The 24781-nt window shown below is 37.9% G+C and overlaps 1 protein-coding gene across 1 annotated transcript in view; it reads right to left on the bottom strand.

Annotated features, from left to right (window-relative positions):
- LOC140478966 (transient receptor potential cation channel subfamily V member 6-like) overlaps window positions 1–24781 on the bottom strand; it is a 124587-nt gene that overhangs the window by 70234 nt on the left and 29572 nt on the right. The window contains exon 2 of the mRNA XM_072572673.1: window positions 9179–9273. Coding sequence (XP_072428774.1) covers window positions 9179–9273 — 95 coding nt within the window. The remainder of the gene's footprint in view (window positions 1–9178; window positions 9274–24781) is intronic.

Genomic DNA, 24781 nt, shown 5'->3' with positions numbered 1-24781 from the left:
TCTCAAATCTAAACATTTTCCATATTCCCTTTCAAAATGCTCCCCAATGTTTCATTTCTAAAATCTGTTGCTGCTGCTTCAGTTCAGGCAAAATTTATACCTTGCATATGACCTCTTCCTGTTGCATAATAACATCAACATCTCAAAAATATTGCGGTTTCTTTTATTCATATTCAGACGTAACTAACAAGTGAATTATCATGATTCCAAAGTATAGATACGTGAGATCCTATGACCATCTGCTTCTAGGGATTGTAAAGATGAAGAGAAATGATTGCTTGCTGGTTCTTGTGCTGCTGATAGCAGCTTGTCTCCATGGTGATCCATTAGATAAGCAGTGACTATGAATACATCTTCAAGTTTGGCATCATCATTCAACTCTCAGGGTCACTACTGTTTAGATGATATCTAAACAATCTTCAAGCTTCAGCTACAACCCTTTCAGTTTCACTTCAACAGATAAAGGTTTTCAAAGAGTAAAAGAAGAGTCAGAAAAGAGAAATACGGGAGAGCGGAACAAAAAAGGAAAATAGGAAGAAATAATAAGCAAGAAAGAAGAGAGATTACGAGAATTACAATTTGAAATGCTTGAAATAAGAGTGGAACATTCCCCTGAACTCAGTGAAGATACTAAGAAGAAAGTATCTGCATCCACCTCGGGGCCAAGAATGGAGCTGTCTGAATTTCCCCATGTAGTTTCAAAATGTGAAGATGCAATTACATTTGAAAAAAGAACTGCAAAAGAATGTAAATTGTCCACAGAAAGCTGAATTCTGTTAATGTGAAGCAGACAAGCAGGTAAACTCATGAAGTTTGTACACTATGCTTTCTCAAGAGAAATCCAGATTATGCAATGGCATAAAAGATTATCGTCAGTGCTTTACAATTTGGTAACTGAAGCATATAGGGATAAGTTTCAAATTCTCCAGAAGCCGTATATACAGACTTTGAAAGGATAAAACAATTTACCTCTGACTGTGGGATGTGGGAACATAAAGTAGACACCACATACAAAAGCTTCATGCAGGTATTTCTATTTGAAGAGTGTCTTTAAATTCATTCCCTACCTCTATAAGGGCACGTAGAGAAGCAAAGGATTTCAAAAGCTAGATAAAGCAGCTAAGGTAGTTGGTGATTATGAGCTCAAGCAGAAGTCTGCACCCGAAAATAAACCCTTTTTCCAACACACTCATCAACCAGAGAAGGATAAAAGATGAATGGGTGAAAGGAAGGCAACAAGCCAGGGACAAGAGGAGCAAGCTGGAAATGTAAAGTGTTCCCTGCCCCTGACCAGAATGGAAGGTTCTGAAAGTGGGAGTGATCCCCAAAAGTCAGTGCTTCCACTGTAACTGAATAAGATACATTTACACTGATTGTTAGAAGTGTAATGATAAAACAGTGATAATGGTACAAGCAACTCCATCAGAAACTACTAAAACTGGGAATGCAGCTCTGGACAGTCAAGTGTATTCTTCCATGAATATTATCAAAATGATTAATGTTACTGGAGCTTATTGATGTTTTATCTCTAAAAGAGAAGTATTCTCTTACTTGTACAACAAAGCAAGTTATTATTTTTAGACATACCAGGATAACTCAGATGGTTTATTAGGTAGAAAAAAAAGTATTACAGTAAGCCCTTATTTAAAGTTGTGGTAACACTCCTGAGAATCCCAAATGTAAATGAAACAACTTTAAGTGAATCATAGGATCCTATTGGAATCAATGTTAAAATCAGTATTGGGCTCTCATTTAGAGAAAGCAATGCACAAGGTGAAACACTACCATACATGTGTAGCACTGTGCATTAATAGATAAAGTAACTTTTCAAATAAATACATCAATAAATCTTAAAGGAATAGGTAAACAATGGAAGAGAAAATAACTCACTATATAGTACTGGACTTTTAGATTGGCAAGATGCCACCCTATAGCAGGAGTTGGTTGGTGCAGGTATTAGGTGAAATGCTGGGATGACCTGCACTGACCAATACTTGTCATTAGATGGAGCACAGGACATCAGTCTGAGTTTAGAAATGTAGCCAGCAGCCGAAGAGGGAATGGAGCTGCTAGTGAGTTTGGAAGGACTGAGAGCCAGCGTAAAATTGCTATGAAGAACCACATGAGAATGAAATCCACAGAAGGAGAACTCCACTGTGAAGAATGCTCAAGTTAAAACAATGTTAAGACAATGTTAAATAGATACAATGGCACTATTGTGCCAATGATGGTTAAAGCCAAACGATATACAGTGGGGAGACTTTAAATGAGGACTTACCATAATGGGTATATTCATGGAATTTATGGACCTGTCCCTTGTCCAGAATTAAAGTATGAAGTAACTTAGCAAGGGAAGGTATTACTACAGGAATTGTTCCTCATTTACCTCTTGAAGGGGTTGTTTTATTTGGGGTAATGGTCTGGCCAGCATTTGGCAATGACTATGGTGCAGCTTTTATCTTGCTGATCTAGGTAAACTCCTGTAAGCTGTTATGGCCAAACATGAAAAGTTTAATATTGCCAATGATGAGCAATTGAAGGGAAAACTGATCAATGTAGACAAGAATACTTTGCTAATGAAAAGTATGAACAAGTAACAACACTTGAGCATTGGTCACAAGAAGTAAAATATTTGAATGAAGACTTGAAACATCTGAATGATAAACTTGTAGAAGCAAATTCAACAAAGATAGATCTTCAATTAAACCTTGATGAACTTCCAATTATCAATAGTCTTTAAGAAATATCATGAAAACACCTTGGACAGAAACAGGAATCACTAAGAGCTCAGAACAGTTGGTTGAACATCGAATTAAAATATAAGACTAATGAACTATTAGAACTTCATCATGAAAAAGACAATGAAAACTGTAAACTCCAATACCGTGAAAATAACAAGAAAGAATAGGTTCAGACTTCAAAACAAGCAAAGGAAAATCTTAAAGAACAATCAGTAAGTATGGAAGAAAAGTTCCAAAGTGAATGTAATGCCCAAGTGAAGCTTTCAAGCTTACATAAGAGTTCCTTAGATGACTTTGAAACAAAGGCAACTGAACTGACTAGAGCAATTGCCAAGCTGAATGAAAAAACTACAAATGTGAACATGAAACAGAAGATAAGGGAGACAACAGCACATATTTAAATTAAATGGTGAAATTGTGAGTGCCACCTTTCGAGCTTCAGTGGGAAGAAAATGTAAGGTGGAGAAGGCTGCCGTGTATTCCTCAGATAAACTAGATGATAAGCAAATAAAGCAGAACTTTCTTGATACATCTTCACTGCTGTGAATCAATACAGTGTAGTGAAACAGTCCGTAATGATTCAAATCATTTTGAAGCGGACTATCAATCAAATATGCAGAGTGTCTGTAGCAAACATGTTTTCATCAGCAGAGGAGAATAGTAAGAAAAAAAAGACGATCAAAAGGATATAATTTGTGAATTGCATTGGAGTCTAAATATGTTGGAAATGAAAATAAAAGTCCCAAGGAAGCCATGACATCACACAAGAAATTAAATAAAGCATATTTGGAATGGGACCAGGAGAAAGTAAAAGATCTCAAGAAGGTCAATTCTAGCAGAAGTACAGCATGCCTCTGTTTCAAAAGCATTCCATTAACATGCTTAAGAAACCAAAGTAATTTTGACCTGAAGTTAGATGAATTGTTATTACACAGGGAAATTATTTTGCTTATTGTCTCTAAATTAGAATATACCATGTTAAGGTTCAGAAAATGAACTAAAAGACGGAAATGTGCCTAAAGCCATAGAGATGAATGCCAATTGGGTTGTGGACTTCACTGAAATATTCTTTGCATAATGAAAAAGAATATGTCCTGAATTATGTAAACACTATGATGTTTAAATCCTGTGGATCCTACTTGTTATGTATACTCAATTTTGTTTTTGAGTGAGCTTTAACAGCTTTATTGAAGAATGTCTGCAAATGTATAAATGAAGGGTTCTCGCTACCATTTGTAATACGCAGGTTGTTAGAAACTTGTGATGATAACTTGGTTATATTTTCAAAGCTGTGGTGAAGCCTTCTTTCTTTCAATGAAATAGGTGTGACTTTTTCTTAATGTATCTATTTTTGCAGGATGTGTTCTTGGCTGACAGCTATGGAGAGGAGGTAAGCTGGACCATTCAAGGAACATGGTATTGCAATGGTTGCTGCATTCAAACCCATCTAGAGACAAGGGCTTGTAGGAAATTTGCAATAGGTCACCCCTATATAATCAAGGGTCAAATGTTTTGCAGAAGCAGTTCTGGACTCAATTCTATTTCTTTCACCACAGATGGTGCCAGACATGCTGCGTTTCTCCGGCAATTTCTGTTTTTGTTTGAAGGGCCAGTCAACTGTAGTTTAAGGGTTACTGAGCGTACTCAGTTCTAATCAGCTATTTCAAGGCTATTTGGGCTGCTTGTTAGTCAGCCATGGAGAAGTGTTTCTGTCTTAAATCAAGTGCTGCTGTAGCAAGTTCCAATCATTCAACACCTAGAATCCTCATTCCTGACGAAGCGTTTTTGCCCGAAACATCGATTTTCCTGTTCCTTGGATGCTGCCTGACCTGCTGTGCTTTTCCAGCACCACTCTAATCTTGACTTCGGAGTCAATATGTGCATCTAGATATTGGGGGTTAGGGCTCAAAACAAAGTTCTAAGAGCTCAGAAGCTGTCTGTGAACTATCAGTAATACAGCAGAGTTGAGTGTGGTGAAGAAGAAATCCCACATATAGCATTTGCTAAGTGCACCTGAGGAAGGTTGGAGCTGGGAGAAAACCAAAAGCAATGTTAGCTTAGTGAAGTTAGCTGTCTGCAAACAAAAAAAGTAAGAAATTTTCTTGGGATTAATTGCTCGAGTGCAATATCCAGAATCCAGGGGAACATAGTCGCAGGTGATGAGAGTGAACTACAAGGTCATGAGCAGCCATTGAGGCTGATGCGTTCCAAATCTCAGACTTTGAAAGTGCAGACTGAAAGTTTTTGTGAGATTTGATGCCCCACTAACAGCTTTGGGGCTGCTGAGAAATTCATGGGATCAGTCTTAATCACATTTGCTTTTTGATTTGCTCGGTCAGTTGTTGATCCACCGTCTGTTTGTCGCATATATTTACTTCATGTTAATTCTGGTTGCTATAGAGGTTAAATTGTATGTATACATAAGATTATTTCACTGTTTTAACTTTTTGTATTCAAGTTTATTGTGGTTTATTTAAAACTGTGGGATATTTTAGCTTTATTTTCTTTGTAGGTAACTTAAGTCTCAAACTTTTCCTACATCGAGAAAAATCATTCTGGCAACTAACTAGACCATAACGCATTCAACTGACTTGTTATTTTGCATTGATAAAGATAAGGTTTAGATAAATGGAATAAAATAAACATCTTTCACATTGATATCTTTCTATGCACTCTGAAAGGCCTTGGCTATGCCCAAAAATAAAGCCACTACAATAATAGTTTTTACTTGGTCCAAGTTAGACATACGAATTTCATAAACATAGGCAAAATCTCCAAATTTGCACTAGCAATTCATTTTTAGAACACTAACCTGATAAAACTTCCTAATTATAATGAATCTTTCTAACGCTGTTATGGCATATTTCTACACTGGACCACAATCCTCTAGCTTCAAGGTTATTCCTGAAATTTTTGTAGCCACTGAGCTATATGATGAAATGTTTGTGAATGTAGCCACTATTTTACTTTAAGTTGTAAAATATCTGCTGTTCAGTACTCATTCAAATTTCAATTTTTTTTTAAATGCAGGATCATCAAGTAGTTTTGTCTGCTGTCAGATATGATATAAACTTTCCGGCCCTACTTATCACAACAATAACTAATGTTCTGAGAAAATAACTGTTGGGGGTCTTGCTTCTTAAAAACCTTGCATTGACAAATCAACCCCTTCTTCTAAGAATTTATGGTCATCTTTCACGACCCTCAATTGTCGGAAACATTTAAGGCCCACCTTTAAAGATTCATTATGTTCTGATTGGATCTCCTCATATTGCAGGATTTCACTTCTGATAGGATGCCTTCCAACATCTCTAACATTAAAAGCTGAAAATAAGACAATGTTTTGGAAATCTTGAACAGTAGTGCCCTTAAGCCGACCATCCAACATGATGAATATCATCAGTACAGTTGTCAGTCTTGAAACTTGTACTTGCCAAATTTCTGAATTAGCATCCCATTTCCAACCATTTCAGCTTCTCTCAATTGTAATGATGTCTGGTATGCTGATGCTGGTGTATATTTCTCATCGTATTTAGCTCATTCAAATGTCTCAGATTAAGAAGTAATAAGAAACTCAAGTAACATATAAGTCAATGGATGGTCCACCTGAGAAATCACATCTTTCAATTCTACCTTGGTAATTCTTTCTTTCTTGCTCAGTATGACTGAAATACTGATAGGCAAGAGAACAGCAATGGAAACAAAGATTTGTATTAGGCTTCCCTTTGATGTGGTTTTCTGGCAGAGTTGCTCAGATGACAATGAAGAGTTTCTCTTATTATTTTTTCATAATTTCAAGGGAACATATAGTACACTAGTTTTTTTTGGCAATTTTCAAATTATGAATTTTTTCCTCTACTACACCTACTTTCACTGAAGTATTTTTTCAACAACATTTACTGTAGAACATCAGGGAATGATTAAACATTCAAGACTTCGGTCAACCCTTATTGTGACAAAGCAACTACCAGTTTCTCTCAGGATTGACCATCATGTCCACTCCTTTTCAAAACCAATGGAGGACTTATTATGGAGTAATCAGATTGTCCAGAGGCTTCTGTTTTATGTTACTCTGTGATACATAATGACATTGGCTTCCTTGTACAATTTGTGATTTTTTGTGCATTGCGTGGAAACATTTCTTCCTTGAACATACATGTGTCTAGCAAAAATTCACACTTGTTTCAAGCATTTGATGTATCAGAAAGTTTCTTCCTCCACTTGTTGTTGTTAAATTTTAGCTGGAATACTTGTTGACTGCTGAGATTTGCTCTGTATTTGATTTTCCATCTGGGTGGCTACGAATTGTGTTTAATAGTTCCTCTTATCTTAAATGCTTTATTTGTCTCTGAAATGTAAAGTTAGGTTTGAGTTTAGGATTTTTTGCGAGTTTTCTATCTCACAGGCCAAGAATGATTCAGTCACAAGTAATCTGATCATGTGGTTGAGTACATTTACAATGCAGTAAATAGAATTGTATTGAAACGTTCTTCAGTTAAATTACAATTTACACACCATAAAAGACCTTTCTCTTCTTCCCACAATAGTCTGACCAGTTTATCAGACTTATTTTGCCAATATAAATTAGAATAAAATACTTCTACGGATTTGCAAATCTACAAACATCAATAGGCAAATTAGAATTTCTTCAATCTTCTTCAAAAACAGGAAGCATTTCCCTTTCATTCAATACTTTGAATCAAACTAATGCATCTATTAGCTTTCTGCAATTAAATTTTTCCAGTTGAGTCATTTTAAAAAATTTGCTACTTCCTGCACTCAGTTGTTGCAAGTTATTCTATGCAATTCTTAAGTAGAATGCCTGAAAACTTGTTTGACATAACTGTAGTACACATTCCTGAAAACAAACTTGCACCTTAGTGCAAATCAATTTCAACAAAAATAGACATACTGCCACATTTTTAAAATTCTTGATAGTTTTATTCGAATAACGTTGCAGACAGTTTTCTGATTAATGTATCCATGATGTATTCTGACTAATAACATTCCAAACTTTGGGACTATGTGTTATGTACAAGCTACACTCTCCCCTTCTTTACATCAATGCAACTAACATCACAAGAACAACTAAGAGCAAATCAGATAAAATTAAATGAGATGAGCAATTCAAAACCATCAGAAGTAGGTCAACATAGCTTCAAGATGTATTAAAAGTGGAACCGACGAGGCAAGAAAATTATCGATTTGAAAGAAGAGTTATATTCATATCCAATCAATGATCCCAGAGATAATTTTGTCTTGTCAACAAAATGACCATTACTATTATTCAGCATTCTCTTATCAACACAAGTGAAACTTGATTAAACCTGTCATTGTTTGCCACTGTCTCATTCTATCTTTGGAACAGCCAATTTATATCATCCTGTTAGTAGTCCATTCCATTGATTAAGTATGCATGAGTCTATATCTACTGTCCAGGTCACCCCAAATTTTCAATATTAAAAAATGAATTAATTCAATTGTCTTTCCCAGGGTTCTGGGTAAAAGGCTGCAAATACTTTCTAGATGGAGAAAGGTTGCACTCAGTGACTATGGATTGTGATGCTCAAGATCATAACCAGAACCAGACTTTTACTACAGACTCAAGAGTGTGGTGCTGGAAAAGCACAGCAGGTCAGGCAGCATCTGAGGAGCAGGAGAACCAACACTTTGAGCACAAGTTCTTCATCAGAAATTTTGCTACAAACTGCAATCTTTCCATTTTGCAATTCCTGCACCTTTCCTTTGTTCCACCATATCTGTGAATGAATGAGGAAAATAGAAAATGGAACCAATTCGAATTCTAAATTGTAAAAAGTGATGCTGCTAATACATAGGTTGAAATTAGTATTTCAAGATCTGCAATGGGTCTAGAATATTGAGTCTTGGTGATTTGTTCTTATGTTGTTACATTACTGTGTAAATTTGTCGTGGGCAGGTAAGCAGATGTATGGGTCAATTATTCTGCCTGCAGTGTATCAGTTTTAAAACTGCACCTTATCAATGGCTATGATTTGTTTCCGGGGCCTCTCTCTATCTCCATGCATACATACACACTCATATAGAAATGCATAATAGACATTCTCTCCTGTGTCTTTACAGATACAGGAAACTGTAATCATGACCCATTTAAATGTTTGAGTGTTTCATATAATTTTGCAGTGATTCCATCATTCTGTCTCAATTGTAACCTGAAAGGAGCATGGAAACAAATTAAAATTTGCAGAAGTATTTTGTGGAGAATACCAGATCGTTATCAGGGTTTTTACACACAGGGTTTTATAAACCCTGAATAGAATACCAAATCAGTTATAATAATGCTGTCTTTTAGCCCCTTTTCAGATTTTGCAGTTTGCTACAGTGAAAAATGTTTGCCAGTTTTGAGGCATGCAGTATTTTATGCAATATATTGCTACCTGCTGCTACATTTTACTTACCTCTCTCATAAGGATCTACATTTTTTTCCTGTATTAAATTCTTCAAGGTTTCAACATCATTTTGTCTTGCAGCTTTGAATAAAGGACTTTCTGTTCTGCAAAGTGAAATCATTTCTTTTTGTAATCCATCAGTTAAAAGTTTAAGTTGAATTTTAATGTCAATTTAAAATAGAAATACAACATATAGTTAGATTGCTACTATTAGACTGACAACTTGTAACTGATTCTAGATAGGATGGTGAAATTAGTTTCACCATTGCTAGCAATATAAGAACACGTGGAATGAAAATACATCCTTTGGCCCATCAAGCACCTTCCTTCTACAAACCAGAGATAATTCATTGTCATTGATTTTACCAGTTTATCTCCTGAAAAGTGATTTAACAAGATTCTCCCGCTTCTGCCTCAAAAATCATATTGAGAAGAATTCAATAATATCTAAACTTACATCCTATTTTATTCATGTTTGTTCTGTTGTCATCCTTGGTCTGATCCACGAACCACATGGTTCCACAAAACATACAACCTTCTCTTTTGATACTCATCATCATGACCCTTTGCACCATTCTAAAAGAAGAATTTTACCCAATTTATTTTTAATGCCAATAATAGACATAGTATTAACGACTTTTTTCTGGAGTTAACTTAAGACGCTATTGAGATGGAGTTCCTTAATATCTTGTATTACCAGAGGTAAGTTGATACAATAAGTCCTCTAGTTCTGTATTCACAAACAGGAAAACACATATCTCTACACCATCTATTCATCTCAGCATTTAAAAAACCCAAATCATGTTTTTACTCAATTCCTTTTTCTTTATTAATCACACAAGTAGGACTTTGCCAAATTATATCTCAAAGTTAGAATGTATCTTGTTTATTAATCCATTCACCTTCCTGAATAATTCCAGTAGATTAAATGCTAATTGCTCTTAAATACAAACGGACTTTTTCCTGATATCCATTTTGAACCACAATTTTAAACGCTTGAAAACACCCTGAAACTGTTGAAAATTCAATCTCAATAAGACAAGTGGGAATGGATTTTGGTTTCAAAAGAATACATTGTTCACCAGTTAAAGATTTGACCAGAACAAAAAACTCAGGAAAAAAAATGTTGACCATTTCTTCTGGTAAAGAAAATTTCATTAAAGTGCTACAAACGATTACCATATCTAGATTTCAGCACAGGCTAGAAAAGATGTCAGCAAAGTCTGTGTACAAAGATACTAATGGACTGTGAGAAATGTATTTACAAAGTCACATGGAGCAGATATGTGAACTAGTTAATGAAACTAATGAAAAAAATCCCAGCTCAAGAATCAGAATAAGAGGAGGGGGAATGTCATTTAGTAAAACGTTTCTGTTTATACATTTAGGCTTGCTATTAGATATGCTTAATGGACGTAAGATTCTAAGAATGAAGCAAAATGGGAGCAGAAATTTAACAAAAAACATGAAACCATATTTTGTTCTTCTCTGTTGTAAGATAATATGACCTTTGAGGTCAAGTTGAAAGCTTAACAGTTATATGAACACACTGGCAAATATATGTAGTATTCATAATTCCCACTTGGCTCAATTGTAAAGGTATTTTTCTTTTAACCAATTTGCTCTCATATCTCACAGACTATCCTTCAACACAAAAATTGGAAATAAAGTTTGCCCTTGAGCCCTATCAGCATTATCTTGCACTGTAGCAAGAAAGTGTAAGGTGTCGACAAAGAATTTGCCTGCTTATTTTTCTCACCCTTCAATGGAGAAAACAGCTCATTTTTAAATCCTCTCCACTCAATATTACGTTGAAGGTCGGGAACTTGTCATAAAAAGAAATCATTGAGTGCAATCTTTATCCTACTCATCCATACCACAGTGCATTTGAACACCACAGCATTGCCTTTTACAGATTAGAGTGAAACATTTTCTTAAGATCATTAATCTATGGTGAACCCCTGTTCAATCCAAAAATATAAACAAGCATTTAGTAACTTAGCTACACAGAATTTAAGTATTTGATGGCACAGGGTTTAAGTATTCCTGCAGAAAAATTTTGTCAGAGACTTTCATCTTACACTCACCAGGATGATTCACAGAGAATACCAGGTTAACTTTAAATTTAAAACCAGACATGTTGACTGATTAGTCAGGGCATTGCCCTGAGAAATGAATCAACAAAGCCATTAGTTGAAAAAGCCTGGCAGTTCTCTATCAATCAGCATTAATTTGTGTAATCTCCATGGTAATGCCTCTAGCCAGCAGAGTCCACTTGCCAACCAATCAGCATTCTCTTCTCATATAGTATAAATTTTGTTGTCCTCTTAAACTGGCATTCTTGTGAATTGTCCTGACATATGAAAAATGAAAAGCTTTGATAAAATGTCTTTTCTTACCATATATAAATGAGCATTAACCATACATACAGAGACCCTTTAATTCTAAAAGATCAAGTTAACATCAAACCAAAGTGGTTATTAAAAAATCCATTTATTTCTATAAGTAGGAGTATAAAAAATTAAGATCCAAGTCAAAATACAGATAAGTATCACCTTCTTGATGCTAAAATGCAAGCCAAGTAATCAATAATATTTCACTGTGAGCAACTAATGACTCAAGAAATCATTCTCAATAAGAAAAATCCCATCCTAAAGTCAATTCACAGTAACATAGGCACCATTTCACTTAATGAGGATTTGATATCTTTATTTCAACTTGTACAGACTAGTAAAACAGAGATTCAGCATTTTTCTTGAACTTGAGAATCTGAGTTCCCTTTTGTGGTTACGACAAAATGCTATCTATAACCAGTATCAAAAATAAGGTAGCATGTTAGTCTTCAATCCAGACAGTGAGAGTTGGTTGCAGACAGATCAATTTTCCAAAAAAAAAATGTATTGTGGTTCTAGAAATGTAGAACCTTGCCTTGTAGCTAGGGAAAATTGCAAATAATTGATGTTCATTAGAACTTGTAATTTGATGTTAATTTGTGGCTGTATACAGTCCAATTTGCATCTTTTTTGCCATCATTACCATCAATCCCGGTGTCACATGATTGGTAGAGGAAGAACCAAGTAATGTGATAGAATGCCACAAAAGAACGGTGTCCAATAGTGGGCTGTTCTGACCTCAAAACCTTACTTTTCCTAATGTTTGATCTAGTTCAAGGTTGTAAATAGATGAATTGTCACTTCAAACATCTAACGATACAGCAAATATTTCAGTGCAGCATACACTTGCTTCCTCTAGCAGTACAAGACTCCTTCTTGCTTACAGGAATCCTGATGGGAGAGGACACTGCATACTCAACCCAGGCAAATGAGTCAGTGTCATAGCAGAATTAAAATAGCAGGCCTGTCTTGATCCTTCTTCACACCAAATTTGACCTGAGAGGATTCATTCTGCGCAACAACTAAGCAAGGGACAGATGAGACATTAAAAGGATGTGTTACTGGATTGAGAATAAATTTCAATATCTTTTAGCACATTCTTGAGTTCAAAACATGCAGTAAATTGAGATGGTTAACATTTTACCTTCAGCAATTAGAAAGCAATCGTGCTAATTTGCCTCAGTCAATCTTCTGCCAAAACCCTTATCCATGCCTTTGACATTGCTGGATCTGATTATTCCAAAACACTCCTTACTGACCTTCCACTATTTTCTATACTCCATAAACTAGAGGTATTCTAAGATGCTGCTGCCCTTGTTCTAATTCTCAAAGTTCCATTCAACATCTTCCATTACCAGTTAAGTAACACAGTTACAACTCAGTTATAAATTTCTCATAGTTGATTTCTATATCCCACCATGAACTCAACCTTCCACATCTCTGTAACCTCCTCCAGCCTCACAACGCTTCAAGGACTCAGTGTTCCTCCAATTCTGATCTCTTCAGCATCTCAAAACTTCAGTATTCAGCTTTCAGAGAGTCTTTGCCTTCAGCTGCCAATGTCCTATGCCTGGGATTCCATTATTAGACCTTTCCAACTTTTTCCCAATTTTGCTCACTAACAGTACTCCTCAAAAACCAACCTACTGGACCAAACATTTAATCATCAACTCCAACATATCCTTAAACTTTGTTTCAAAATGTTCAGTGAAGCGCCTTAGGATATTCTATTACATAAAAGGTATTGCAAATACAAATTGTTACTGTTATTATTAGAAGTAACTCCTCTTTCTTTTGCAATTAAAATTATGAGTTTTAGCTGTCTATCACAGAAACAAATGCATGAAATTTGGTACCACATTGATTGTTCAAGTGGCGACAGCCACAGGTAAATTAAAGGACATGCCACATCAGTATCTGAGAAAACAGGCACGTTCTTCAGGCAGTGTCATGGGGATATGAAACTATACCTACACACCAGTCTATGTTCCCAATGAGTGCATGAAAATGTGAAATAACTTTTATCCTTCAACAAAGACACCTTCTCATTGTGTTGCACGCAGCATCAGCTCCAAGCTCTGATATGGCTTTGAGCAGTAAACCCTTCTTATGCCATAAGGAGTAAACTATACTGCTCCATAAATTAGACTTGAATCTGTTCGCAACAGAGCTTGGATCTGCAAAATTTAATATCTTATATAAAAACAAAAGCAAGTTGTATGTTTTTGGCTTCTTCATTTCTAAGTGTTCACGTATGATTTGAATTATAGATTAATCAAACAAAAATAATATGTGAAATCATTTACCAATGTAACATTTATCTAAATCGCAGTATCTTCATGGTTTATTAGTCCTTTATAGTAATTACTGATAAAATAACAAGTAAATAAAAAGATATGCGGTTTCATAATGATAAGGCAACTATTTGAAATGTTCTTAAGCACACTTCCAAGGTGACAAGTTTAATGTAATATTTTCAATAAATACATGTTCATTGTTTGGGTTGCTGTAGAGTACACCAAACACCATTCTATTTCTGCATAAACTTAAGATGCTGTTGATCATTTTGTTGCTGCATTCAAAGTTTGAGATTCACAATTAACAATAAGATTAGTGGCTAGAATTTTATTCTCTCCCTGAGGTAGGGGTATAATCAGAGTTTGTGTTATGAAATGAAAACATTATCTGTGAAACTGATGCAATAAAAGTTAAAGCATAAGAGAAGGAGTGGGTAGAGACCACGACAAGAAGAGCTTTCCCATCCAGGAGCTGTTTATTACCTTTAACTGTCCACTTACAGGACAGGTTACCGGTGGTATTCAAACAGAAGTGGGTAGGGCAAATCATATGGCCATTTCTTGAGGCTGGATTTCAGAAAGGCGAGTGGCAGAATCCCTTCTATTTGGACCACTCATAGTCAATGGAAAAACCGGCTGAAGGCACAGGCCCTAGCTACATGAATACCAACACCCCCAAACCACCACCCCCCCCACCCCCCTTTAAATATTAAACCTTTTCTCCTATTGCCAAGGCTTTCCTATTTGGCCTCAGAAGACCTGGCCCACTTACCTTATTCCAGGCTCACTGTCTAAGTAGCAGTACACTGGTTGGAGATAGTGCAGAATGGCCACTGCAGACTTGCTATCGACTTTGTAGACAGTAGACATGCCCATCCCTCTTAGTATTAATTTTCACCCAATGTTTACTGGTCACAGTCCTTAAGAAATTTATGAGGCCACCTTCTTCTCATTTAAGTTTTATTTATTTTCTTTAAGTCTTACATCTTAATTTCAACACAGAAACAAAAGAAAACTGAATGAATGACTTAAGATTCTTCAGTTTATTGTTGTTCAAAAATCCTCATTTTATCATATTGCTATCTCCAGCTGTCATAAAAGGAATAGACTGGCATTGCTGAAGCTTACAGAATGTATGTGTTATATTAATGCTCCGCTCGTAAGAACCAGCAAACGTTTCATAACTTTCAGGTGCATTTCCAATTTAAAATCTAAAATCCAGAAATAGAATCACAGAATCCTTACAGTGCAGAAAGAAGCCATTCAGCCCATTGAGTCTGCACCACCCCTCTGAAGAGCTCCCCACCCTCTTCTTGTAACCTCATACTGACCATGGCTAATCCACCTAATTTACATATCTTATTAGGGGAGACAAGGTGACTGCAACCTAGTTCCTCAAATTACTAGAATCTTATGGTACATAGCAAATATTATAAGTGAAATGTTGAGTGCAAAAAGTTCAATGGACAAACAAGGACAGCATCTGAAGTAAGACACCAACAACGGGTGGCACGGTGGCTCAGTGGTTAGCAGTGCTATCTCACAGTGCCAGGGAGCCGGGTTCAATTCCAGCCTCGGGCTACTGTCTGTGTGGAGTTTGCACATTCTCCCCATGTCTGTGTGGGTTTCCTCTGGGTGCTCCAGTTTCTTTCTACAATCCAAAGATGTACAGGTTCGGTGGATTGGCTATGTTAAATTGCCCATAGTGTTCAGGGATGTGGCGGCTAGGACCATTAGTCGGGGGTAAATATAGGATGATGTGGTAGGGGAATGGGTCTGGGTGGGTTATTCTTTGGAGCGTCAATTTAGACTTGTGGAGTTGAAGGGCCTGTTTCCACAATGAAGGGATTCTATGAACAAAGGTTGCCAATAAAAGAGGAGAAATAGAGCAGGGACCTGGAAAGCTTGTTGATGGTTAAAGAGTTTCCCTTGTCAGTTTTACTCTGTCTTTGACCAATTTTGATTCTCAGATATATATTGGGATTTAAAATTTGTTTGATTGTATACAGCCACTTTCTTTCTACATATACTATTTCAATAAACATGAGTTACATATCATACTTGTTTTGAAGGGATGGCAACTGAGAAATAACAAATGGGGATATTGATATATCAGGATCTGCTGTTCAGGCAGCTCCATCTATAGATGCAAAGAATAGTCCTCTTCTTAGAGTATATAACATTAGGCAGCATCATTCCCTGCTTCCCATATAATGGTTGATACGTGTGTTATATGTCTTGTTGGGCTGACAAGACACTTATCCACTGGTCTGAGAACTGGTAGAGAACCACTTGATTTCCAGTGGGTATAGCCTTGTTAGGCAAGGGAATTAAAGGTTATTGAGGGTGGATGGTAACGTGCAATTTGAAACACAAACAGATCAGATGTGATCACATTGAATGGTAGAGTAGGCTCAAGAGTCTGAATAGTCTACTTCTACTCCTATGCCTTATCTTTGTAATTTTGTACTGTTTCCATTTAATCCCTGAGCAACTGCTAAATTGGAAGGAGCTCAGGGATACTGAAGGTCATGTGGCTCAGTGATGAGCCCAATTCACATCCCACCCCCTGTGGCTATGAATTCCACAACAGCTCCACTCCTCCTCTGATATATTGAGGGAGGCTTTCCCACTGCATAAGACTGATGTGTGGCATTCCCAACAATTAAACAGGCACAATGGTTCCTGCTGCAATGGGCTACATAAAATCTAGACTGTCTTTGATGCTCAGACATGACAAATGTCCCCATCTATATGAGGCAGGAGCCCAGTACCTCATTGCAAAAGACAATACTAAAGCATTTGCAATCATTTTCAGACAGATGTTCTCTGTGGATGATCCATATTGGCTTCCTCCTGAGTTCCCAGCAGCAACGATGCCAACCTTTGGCCAATTCAATTCACGAAGTGACTAAAGACAAAGGACACTATAAAGTCTATGGGCCTTGACAACATTCTGGCAATAGTTCTGAAGACAAACAAGACCCATGCCTGGCCAAGTTTCTCCAGTAAAACTACAACACTGATATTCACCCAGCAATATGGTAAGTTGCTGAGTTATGCTCTGAAAAGCAGGACAAATTGAATTGGTCATTAACAGCACTCTTAGTCTGTTCTCGCGCATCAGCAAAGTGATGGGAGAAATTGTTAACAATAAATCAACAATAACTTGCGCACTAAATCTTAATTCAATTTTCATCAGGGCCACTTCCCCCCTGATCTAGTTACAGCCTTGACCCAGCCATGCACATAACAGCTGAACGTAAGAGTGGAGGTGGGAATAACATCCCTTCACATCAAGGCAGTATTTCAGTGTATGTGGCACAAATGAGCCTTTGTACAACTGAGATTAGCGGGAATCAGAGTGCACAATCTCCAACAGTGGAGTTATCACCAGCACAAAGAAAGCTTATTGTGATTGTGGAAGGTCAATCAGCTCAGTCCTAGGACATCAATACAGGAGTTCTTCAGGGTAGTGTCCTTGGCACAACCATTTTCAGCTGTTTCCTCAATGATCTACCCTCTAATATCAGGTCACAAGTGGGGATGTCAGACCAATGATTGTACAATGTTCAACAACATTTGAGAATTCTCAGATATCGAAATAGTCCATGTCTATAAGCAGCAAGACCTGTTAATAATCAGGTTTGGGATGGTAAATGGCAAACTACATTTTTACTACCGCACTACCATGCAATGACCTTCTCCCTGTGACATTCAATGGGCAGTATCATCACAGAATCTTGGGGTCACCATTGTCCAGAAATTGAACTTGATCAGATATACTTTGTATAAATACTGTGGCTTTTATAACAGATCAGAGATTGGAAACACTGCAGGTGGCTCACCTCCTGATTCCCCAGAGCTTGACTACCATCTATAGGCACAAGTCAGGAGTGGGATGGAATACTCTCTACTTGCCTGGATGTTGCAGCTTTAACAAAACTCAAGAAGCTCAACGTCATCTAAGACAAAGCAGCCCAATCATTTGGCACACCACACAGCACCACAGAAATTCATTCCCTCCATCACTGATTTGCAGGGACAGCAGTGTGTACCATCTACAAGATGCAAATCAGCGACTCAACAAGGCTCCTTGAACAGCACCTCCAAAACAACAGGTGCTACTACCTAGAAGAACATAAGTAGGAGATGCATGAGAACACTACCAATTACAAGTTTCTCTCCAAGCCACACTCCAATCTGACCTGGAACTACAAATCACTATATTCTTACACTGTTGCAGAGTCAAAACCCTGAAACTCCCTTCCCACGTAGACTAGAACAGCGAATACAGCTCAACATCACCTTGTCAAGGGTGGAATAAATACTGACCTTGCCAGTTACACCCACATCACACAAATGAATTGAAAAATAAACATGAACCTCAAAATACTTTCTCTTCATGAATATCATGAAGTTATGAATAATCTTGAAGTAACATTAATAGCATGCATCATTTTTTTACACTTGAGTGAACCTAGCCATCCATTGAAGGCTGTATGTCTTTTGCAATTGATACTTGTTCCATGCAAAAAGAATTGCCCTTAGAAATAGTGTTTGCCCCTTTCTTATAAACCAACATGAAGAATGTAGCACATGTTTCCAGGAGTGGTTTGGAAGAATGCAGTAACACATAAGTTTCGTCTGCAGTAACCTACATTTCTATACCAAAGCTACATACATTTGTTGACTCATATAGGATAGATGTTTTGAAGTAGAGGCTGAAAAGATAAAGGCTGCACTCCTCTGATATGCTCAGGTACATATCCTGGGATGAAGAGGCAAGTCACCAAAGTACTTGAACAGTTATCACATTTCCACCTTTCATGAACAGCTTTTCTTCATCTCAACTACGCAGTAGATTGGAATACCTCAAAGGAAATCTTTGGTAAGTGTAACTTCAGAACCAACAATGTTCCATAATAATTGAGTATTGAAAAAGTAAGAAATTCATAAGAATTAAAAAAAAATCTGTCCAACAATAATCCATCACACATGCAAAAATAAAATAATTATTACACATAAATGACTAACAACAAATACTACCATCTCCACAAATCTTACTTTCTCCCCATAAGGAGTTCTTTAGCTTCAGCAAATAAGATTTGGAGGTTTTTGTTTTGTATTCTGCCCAGCTCTGTACTGAGCTTTAATTGAATTTCTAAAATTGAAAGGCAACAATGAATTTTAATGGTGATATGAAGCTGCACACATTGACACCATAGCCCCATTCCAAACTGTACCTTGAAGAATTAGGTCTGCAATAAGCTGCCCACACAACTGAATAGCAAAGACCAAAGTCCTACTAGTAACTCAGATTTTCACAAATTTTAGTCTATAAATTTATATATAGACAATATATTCAACAAGAAATACACATGTAACTTATTCCTCAAATAACGTTGCAGATATTCTAGTTTAGAAAAAGAATGTACCTTTCTATGGTCAACAAATTCAGAGATTACCCACCCAACAGTCTTAGTTACACATATCAAAAGCATCAATCTCACAGGCACCTAATAAGGAACTGGGCACCTGCACTAAACACAGATAGGAAAAGCCCCTGTTTATTAGGGGTGGTGGTGGTTGTTGAGTGATGTCACTGGATTAGTAATGCGGAGGAAAAAGTGAGGACAGCAGATATTGGAGATCAGAGTCGAGAATGATTAGATTAGATTCCCTACAGTGTGGAAACAGGCCCTTCGGCCCAACAAGTCCACATCAACCCTCTGAAGAGTAACCCACCCGGACCCACTTCCCTCTGACTAATGCACCTAACACTATGGACAATTTAGCATGGCCAATTCACCTGACCTGCACATCTTTGGACTGTGGGAGGAAACCCACGCAGACACAGGGAGAATGTGGAAACTCCACACAGACAGTCACCCGAGGCTGGAATTGAACCTGGGACCCTGCTGCTGTGAGGCAGCAGTGTTAACCACTGAGCCACCATGCCAGAAAGGCACAGCACGTCAGGCTACATCCAAGGAGCAGGAGAATCAACGTTTCAGGCAAAAGTCAGGAGTCACAGGCCAGTGCTGTGGGGACATGTAGCAGGTGCTGAAATTCAAGTTCAATTAATAAACCTGTTTTAATGGTAACTTGGATTGTCATAAAAACTTAACTGGCTCATGATGTCTTTCAGGGAATGAAATCTGTTATTCATATCTGGTCTGGCCTACTTATGTTTTTGCTGTGAGTCTGGAATCTGGTTAACTTTTAAATGCCCTTTGAAGCGCTATGAACCATTTGACTGCATCTAACTGCTACAAAGTGTAAGAAAATGAATGACACTGAAAGGAAAACCAGCATTGACCAAGGCAGTGGAAGAAAAAGAGGAAAATCAGCTCTTTCAAACACACAAAATCTTTCCCACTAATTTAGAAGCTTGTGTCAGTTAGATCAAACATGGGCAAAGAAACCTCATGTTGATTACAGTCTATCATCCCCTCTCAGCCAATGAATTATAATTCCAACATGTAAAACACTAAATAGAGCAAACACAGAGGATCGCAAAAACAAAGAATGTACTCCAGATGGGGGAGCTCAAATGTCCATCATCAAAAGTAGTTCTGTAGCATCGCTAATGACTGATCTTCTGGGTCCTAAAGGATGTAGTTGCCATTGGTGCAAGTGGCAAAGGAACCGCAAGAGGGGAAAAATATGTAATTGACATTGTCTTCATCAATCTGCCTGTCATAAGTGCTTCTGTCAATGGCAGTATTTGTTGACAGGAGTGACCTTGGCTCACTACTTGTGGAGACAAAGTTCTATCCTCACGTTCAGGATACTCTCAGTCATGTGTGTGGCACTTCCATTCAAAACCAACCATCCAAGAGAAACTGTGGGCCATCAGCAGTAACAGATTTTGCTTACCCACAATCTGCAACCTAATGGCCTGGTATATCCCCTTCCCCAGCATTACCAATAAACCAGACGATCAACCACAGCTCAATGAAAAGCACAGTGAGGCATGCCAGGAGCAGTACCAGGGATATCTAAAAATGAGGTGTCAACCTGGTGAAGCCATAACATAGAACTATTTGAATGCCAAACAGCAGCAGCAGTTGTGACAGACAAGACTTTAGTGATTCAAATACTAATCGATCCAGATCTAAGCTCTGCAAGCCTGCCATTTGAAATCATGAGTGGTAATGGCAATTAAACTAACAGGTAGATGGGGGTTCACAAAAATCCCCATCCTCAATGATGGGGGAGCCCAGTATATCAGTGACAAAGAGAAGGTGAAACAATTGCAACAATCTTCCATCACAAGGAACAAGCAGGTGATCCACCTCAGAATCATCTTGAGGTTGCCAACATCACAAGTGCCAGTCTTCAGCCAAATGGATTTATCTGCATAATATTAAGAAACAGTTGAAGTCACTGGTTATTTTCTGACAACATTCTAGCAAATTATGAAGACTTGTGCCAAATCCAACCACACAGCCTTAGTCAAGCTGTTCCAGTGTAGGTGTAGTACAGGATTCTACCTAACAATGTGGAAAATTGCCCAGAGATGTCCTGCAGGATGAATCTAACCTGGTCAGTTATCATGCCATCTGTCTACTCTCAATCATCAAAGTGATGGAAGAAGTTGTCAACAGCAATATGAAGCAGCTCTTGCTCAAAGCCATAATGATGACAATTCAGGTTCTGTCAGGGTTACTCAGCTTCTGACCTCATTAAAGTCTTGGTGCAAACATTTAAATAGAGCACAACTACAAGAGATAGGCGAGTGTGATTGCCATTGACATGAGGGCAGCATTTGAGTGAGCAAGTCTGAACTCAATGGGAGGAAAACTCTGCTGGTTGGGGTTATGCCGAGCACAAAAAATGACTGTTGAGGTTGTTGAATGTCAATCTCAGACCCAAGACACGACTGCAAGAATTCCTCAGGGGAGAGTCCGAGGCCCAAACATCTTCAGATGCTTTATCAATGATGCTCCTCCCAACACGAACTCAGAAGTGGGAATGCTTGTTGATGATTATATACAATGCTCAGTACAATTTAGTAGGGATGAGGATGCATAGGAAATGTAAATGGGTATAGCAAAATTACCAATGGTTGTTGCTCAAAAAGAAAATGTGTGCAGTGGTACTGAAAGTGTAGAACTCAAATGTTAAATACAGAAGGCTAATTGAATGAACAGGCGCTGCTCCTTACACTTCCATTAGTCCTCACTCAAACAGTAGGAGGGTAAAGACAGACAAATCAGAATAAGGGGTAGAAAAAATAATTAAAATGATTGGCAATTCGAAACTGAAGGGCATACTTATGAACACAGGTGATTCACAAAGCAATCACCCTATCTCTCAATACAAGGACAGAGCATTGTGAGCAGCAAATATGTGATACTGTCTATAAACTGAAAGAACAGCAAGTAAAATTGTTGTTTCACCTGGAGGGAATATGTGAATGTTAGACAGTGAAAAGAGGGGAGTTTTTATTTTGTTCACTCATGGGATGTGGGCATTACTGGCTGGACAACATTTATTGTCTATCTCTAGTTGCCCTTGAGAAGGTGGGGCTGAGCTACCTTCTTGAACTGCTGCAGTCCACCTGCTGTGGAATGACCCACAGCATCATTAGGGAGGGAATTCCAGGATTTTGACACAGAGACAGTGAAGGAATGGCAATATATTGCCAAGTCAGGATAGTGAGTGGCTTTGAGGGGAACTTGCAGGTGGTGATGTTCCCATGTATCTGCTGCCCTTGTCCTTCTAGATGCAAGTGGTCATGGGTTTGGAAGATGCTGTCTGAGGATCTTTGGTGAAATTCTGCAGCGCATCTTGTAGACAGTATACAGACTGCTGCCACTGAGTGTCAGTGATGAAGGGACTGGATGCTTGTGCAGGTAATGTCAATTGAGTGGATTTCTTTGTCCTGGATGGTGTTGAGCTTCTTCAGTGTTGTTGCTGCTGCACCCATCCAAGTAAATGGAGAGTATTCCACCATACTCCTGACTTGCATCTTGTAGATGGTGGACAGGCTTCAGGGAGTCAGGAGGTGAATTACTCCCTGCAGTATTCTCCTAGCCTGCACTCATAGCCACCATGTTCGTGTGCCAAGTCCAGAGGAGTTTCTGCTCAATGATAACTCCCGAGATGTTGATAGTGGGAGATTCAGTGATGGTAACACCATTGAATATCAACGAAGTGGTTACATTTTGATAAATCTCTTACTGGAAATGGTTATTGCTTTGCATTCATGTGTGCAAATGCTACTTGCCACTGGTCAGCCCAAGTTCGATATTGTGTATATCTTGTTGCATTTGAACATGGGCTGCTTTACTACCTGACGAGTCATGAATGGTGCTGAACATTGGCAATCAGCAGCAAACAACCCCACTTCTGACCTTATGATGAGGGAAGGTGAAGCAACTAAAGATGGTTGAGCCTACGACACCACCCTGAGGAACTTCTGCAGTGATATCCTGGAGCTGAGATAATGGACATCCAACAGCAATGACTCCAGCCAGCAGAGAATTTGCTCCTTGATACCCTTTGATTCCAGTTCTGCTGGGGGTCCTTGATGCTACACTCGGTCAAATGTGGCTTTGATGTCACTCTCACCTCACTTCTGGAACTTAGCTCTTTTGTCCATGTTTAATCAAGACTGTAATGAGGACAGGAGCTGAGTGGCCCTCGCACAACCCAAAACGGGCATCAGTGAGCAGGTTATTGCTGAACTGCTTAATAGCACTCTTAATGACACCTTCTATAACTAATGATAGAGCGTAGACTGATGAGGCAGTAATTGGCTGAGTTGGATTCATCCTGCTTTATGTGTACAGGACATAATTGGGTAGAAGCCAGTGTTGTTACTGTACTGAAACAGCTTGGCTATTACGGGATGTCACCTTCCATAATACCAGCCTCTACATTAAACAATGACAGATATTCTCTGTCATTTATACTAACTCCAGTTCGATATCACAATGAAACACCCACCTCTCCATATTAAGCATTCCAGAAAAATCTGTCCACAACAGTGCAGTCCACTCTTCAACCACCCCATCACCCACTATTCATCCCAAGATAGCATCCCATGAAAACACAAGAAATAAAACACTGCAGATTTATTGTATCCCTTCCTACAATGCCCAAACACAGCTTCCAGATGAAACAGTGATTTACTTGCACTTCTTTCAGCATAACATACAAAATCCAGTGCTCATGATGCAACCTAAACTGTGGATACCAAAGGCAGATGGGTAAACATTTGCAGAACACTTCCATTCTGTCCAAAGGTATTCACTTCATTTTCCAGCTGCATGTTTGACTATTTGCAGATCATAACCATTCCATATTTACCCCCTCAAGCAACAGCTTTTGATAATAAATCTGCTGTTTCTATTTACACCTTCTCTACATGGACCTTTTGGTCTTGTACTTGCAACATTCATCCTTGACATTTAGCCCCTATTCCTTCCACCTCATCGAAGACTTTCTCTTGTTGTGTCTCCACTTCCCCTTGCCCTGCCTCTTAATTTGTTTACAATCTACTATATCTGGAGTCTAACAAAAGGTCATCAACTTGAACATTAACTTTGCTTCTTTATTCATAAATACTACCAGACCTGCAGAATATTTCTAACATCCATTGCATTTTACTTTTGTATTAGGTTAATAATCATGGTAAACAAATGTAAATTTCAGATCTGCATTTTAGGTCTCAATTCAAACAGATATCCTCCTAAACTTTTAATTATATAGAATCCTGTAAGTCAACAATTTGAGAAATACCACCTATATCAAGGTCAACTTTGCATCAGTATTTACTGTGGAAAATGATATGGAAGATATAAAATGCAGGGAAATAGATGGTGACACCTTGCAAAATGTCCATATTACAGAAGAGGAAGTGCTGGATGTCTTGAAATGCATAAAAGGTGGATAAATCCCCATGACCT

This window comes from Chiloscyllium punctatum, chromosome 6 (genome assembly GCF_047496795.1).
Source record: "Chiloscyllium punctatum isolate Juve2018m chromosome 6, sChiPun1.3, whole genome shotgun sequence".
Taxonomy (NCBI): domain Eukaryota; kingdom Metazoa; phylum Chordata; class Chondrichthyes; order Orectolobiformes; family Hemiscylliidae; genus Chiloscyllium; species Chiloscyllium punctatum.
This window is presented reverse-complemented; position numbering and strand designations above follow the sequence as displayed.